This window comes from Gavialis gangeticus, unplaced genomic scaffold, assembly GCF_001723915.1.
Source record: "Gavialis gangeticus isolate Ggan-Ray unplaced genomic scaffold, GavGan_comp1, whole genome shotgun sequence".
Taxonomy (NCBI): domain Eukaryota; kingdom Metazoa; phylum Chordata; order Crocodylia; family Gavialidae; genus Gavialis; species Gavialis gangeticus.
In genome coordinates, this window is record NW_017728992.1 from 49,982,398 (window position 1) to 49,984,404 (window position 2,007).

The following is a 2,007-nucleotide window of genomic DNA, read 5'->3' on the forward strand; positions in this document are numbered from 1 at the left end:
CCTCTTTTAACCTGCCAATATCTTTCAATTATTTCCTAATCAAAACCCAGTTTTGGATCAGGCTAAGGACTTTTTTTTTCGTTTTGGTTTAGTTCATATTTTCCTCTGCAGAATCCAAGGATGTGTTTCCTATTGGAAGCTGCTGCCCATTTATACCTCCAAAAAATGCTATAGCCAGAAAGGAACGGTACCGACCTGGACATAAAATCAGGGGGAGAAACAGTACCAACCAAATCCTGAACAACAATACTGATGAACACACACGCTCGCTCTCTCGCTGTCTCTCACACACACAAGCAAAGGGCACACACACATATATATACACTAGCAAAGAACATACACACATACCTACATACACACACACATACACACGTACAATAGCAAACAACACACACACACATTAACACACACACCCGGTGGAGGGAAACCTGGGCTATTTTCAGTAACTATCTCCTAATGTCCAGGCATTTTGGACCCGTACTTTAATAACTGCTAGAGGGTCTGTTAGCACAAAAGATAATATTCGGGCACCAACATTTAGATGGTTTGACATCTTTTTCAAAGCCACATTTCTTTCTCTCTTTTTTGGGGGGGCCTGATTTGGTTTGTTGTTACGCTTCCCTGCAGTGGGAAGCGCTTAAAAGTTCCCCCCAAAATGCAGCAGTCCCAACCTCTGATCTATCCCCCCTCCCCCACATACACTCTTTCCTTGCGAAATAAACTTTGCAGCTAGATCTCTCTTTATCCATTTTATGCCAGTTTTTCTCTTTGCCCCTCTGGGGAGGGAGAAAACACGTCTTAGTCCCGGAGCCACGGATCTGGCAATGGCAAAGGATGCACTGGATAGTCCGAGACAAATACATAAAAGCAATTTTTTCCCCTAGGGGAGGAGAGAAAAAAAGAGGGGGGAAAAGCCAAAAACACCCCCCCTCCAAATAAATAGCAATTCATGAGCATTTTCCCCCCTCCTGGCTCAGGAAGAACAAGGGTAGCTCAAGACGAATACGAATTCATCCCCGATTTTCTTCTTGACCTCTTGCAAATGCCATTAAAACACCAGCCCAGGACAGAGCCAGAAAGAGTCTCCATCGCACGGTCCCATCTGCGCGCATCACCCCAGCACTTGGGGGTCCTTGAGCCCCTTCCTGCCACCATCAACTGGGGGGTTTAAGGGGGGAGACAAGTGGATGGCGAATTTGGCAGTCCACTTACCTATCTGCACAGCGAGGATCAGAGAAATATATCTGCCGTTCAACTTAAGTCCCATCCTACATTTAGTAAAACCATTTGCGACTGCAGATCTTTAAATAGTTACTTTGGAAATCGTGGGGGAAAGCCGAAAAATAGGCATTGCCAACAAGTTCCCAGCAGCGGCGACTTTGCAGCCAAGGGGGAGAGAGAGAAGAAGAAGAAGGAGAAAGAGAGAGAGAGAGAGAGAGAGAGAGAGAGAGAGAGAGAGAGGGCAGGAATAGCTGGGAATGGTTCACTCCATTAGGAGGGGGCGGAGGAAGAACAGCTTCACGCCCACGACCAGCCCTGACGTGGGGGATGACACTGCCTGATTTTTTTTTAATGTGCACCTTGGAAGAGAAACGCCATTTATAGGCATCGCAGACTGGATTTAGCCAGCTCTCTGCCATGAGTCGCAGTGAAATCTCCCCCCCACCCCCCAGCATATTCCCACCCAGCCCACCCCAGGCTTGGGGCTGATCGCTGGGGTGACCCTGCAGGACCTTCAGTGGGAGCAGGCAAGGAGCAGACAAAAGGCCGCCCCTAGAAGCGGGCCCAGGGAGCCCTCCTGCCCTCCTCCTGAGCAGGTGCCTGCTGCCAGGGGCTGCAGCAAGCGCCTGAAGTGCAAAGCAGCCTCTTGCTAATCCGTGTGTCTCCCTTCCTTCCCCACCAGCTCCCAGTACTTCAGTGTAACCCTCCTGGGTCTGCACAGCCTGCTCCCATCTCCCCTCTCCCTCCAAGCATAGTCACATTCCCCAGGGCCCCCGGCTAGCTTAG

General features: G+C 49.7%; 1 protein-coding gene across 1 annotated transcript in view; it reads right to left on the reverse strand.

Moving 5' to 3' along the window:
- NRN1 (neuritin 1) overlaps positions 1–1,444 on the reverse strand; it is a 15,584-nt gene extending 14,140 nt beyond the window's left edge. Inside the window, exon 1 of the mRNA XM_019522169.1 lies at positions 1,213–1,444. Coding sequence (XP_019377714.1) covers positions 1,213–1,267 — 55 coding nt within the window. The 5' untranslated portion in view covers positions 1,268–1,444. The remainder of the gene's footprint in view (positions 1–1,212) is intronic.
- Between the last annotated feature and the right edge of the window lie 563 nt (positions 1,445–2,007).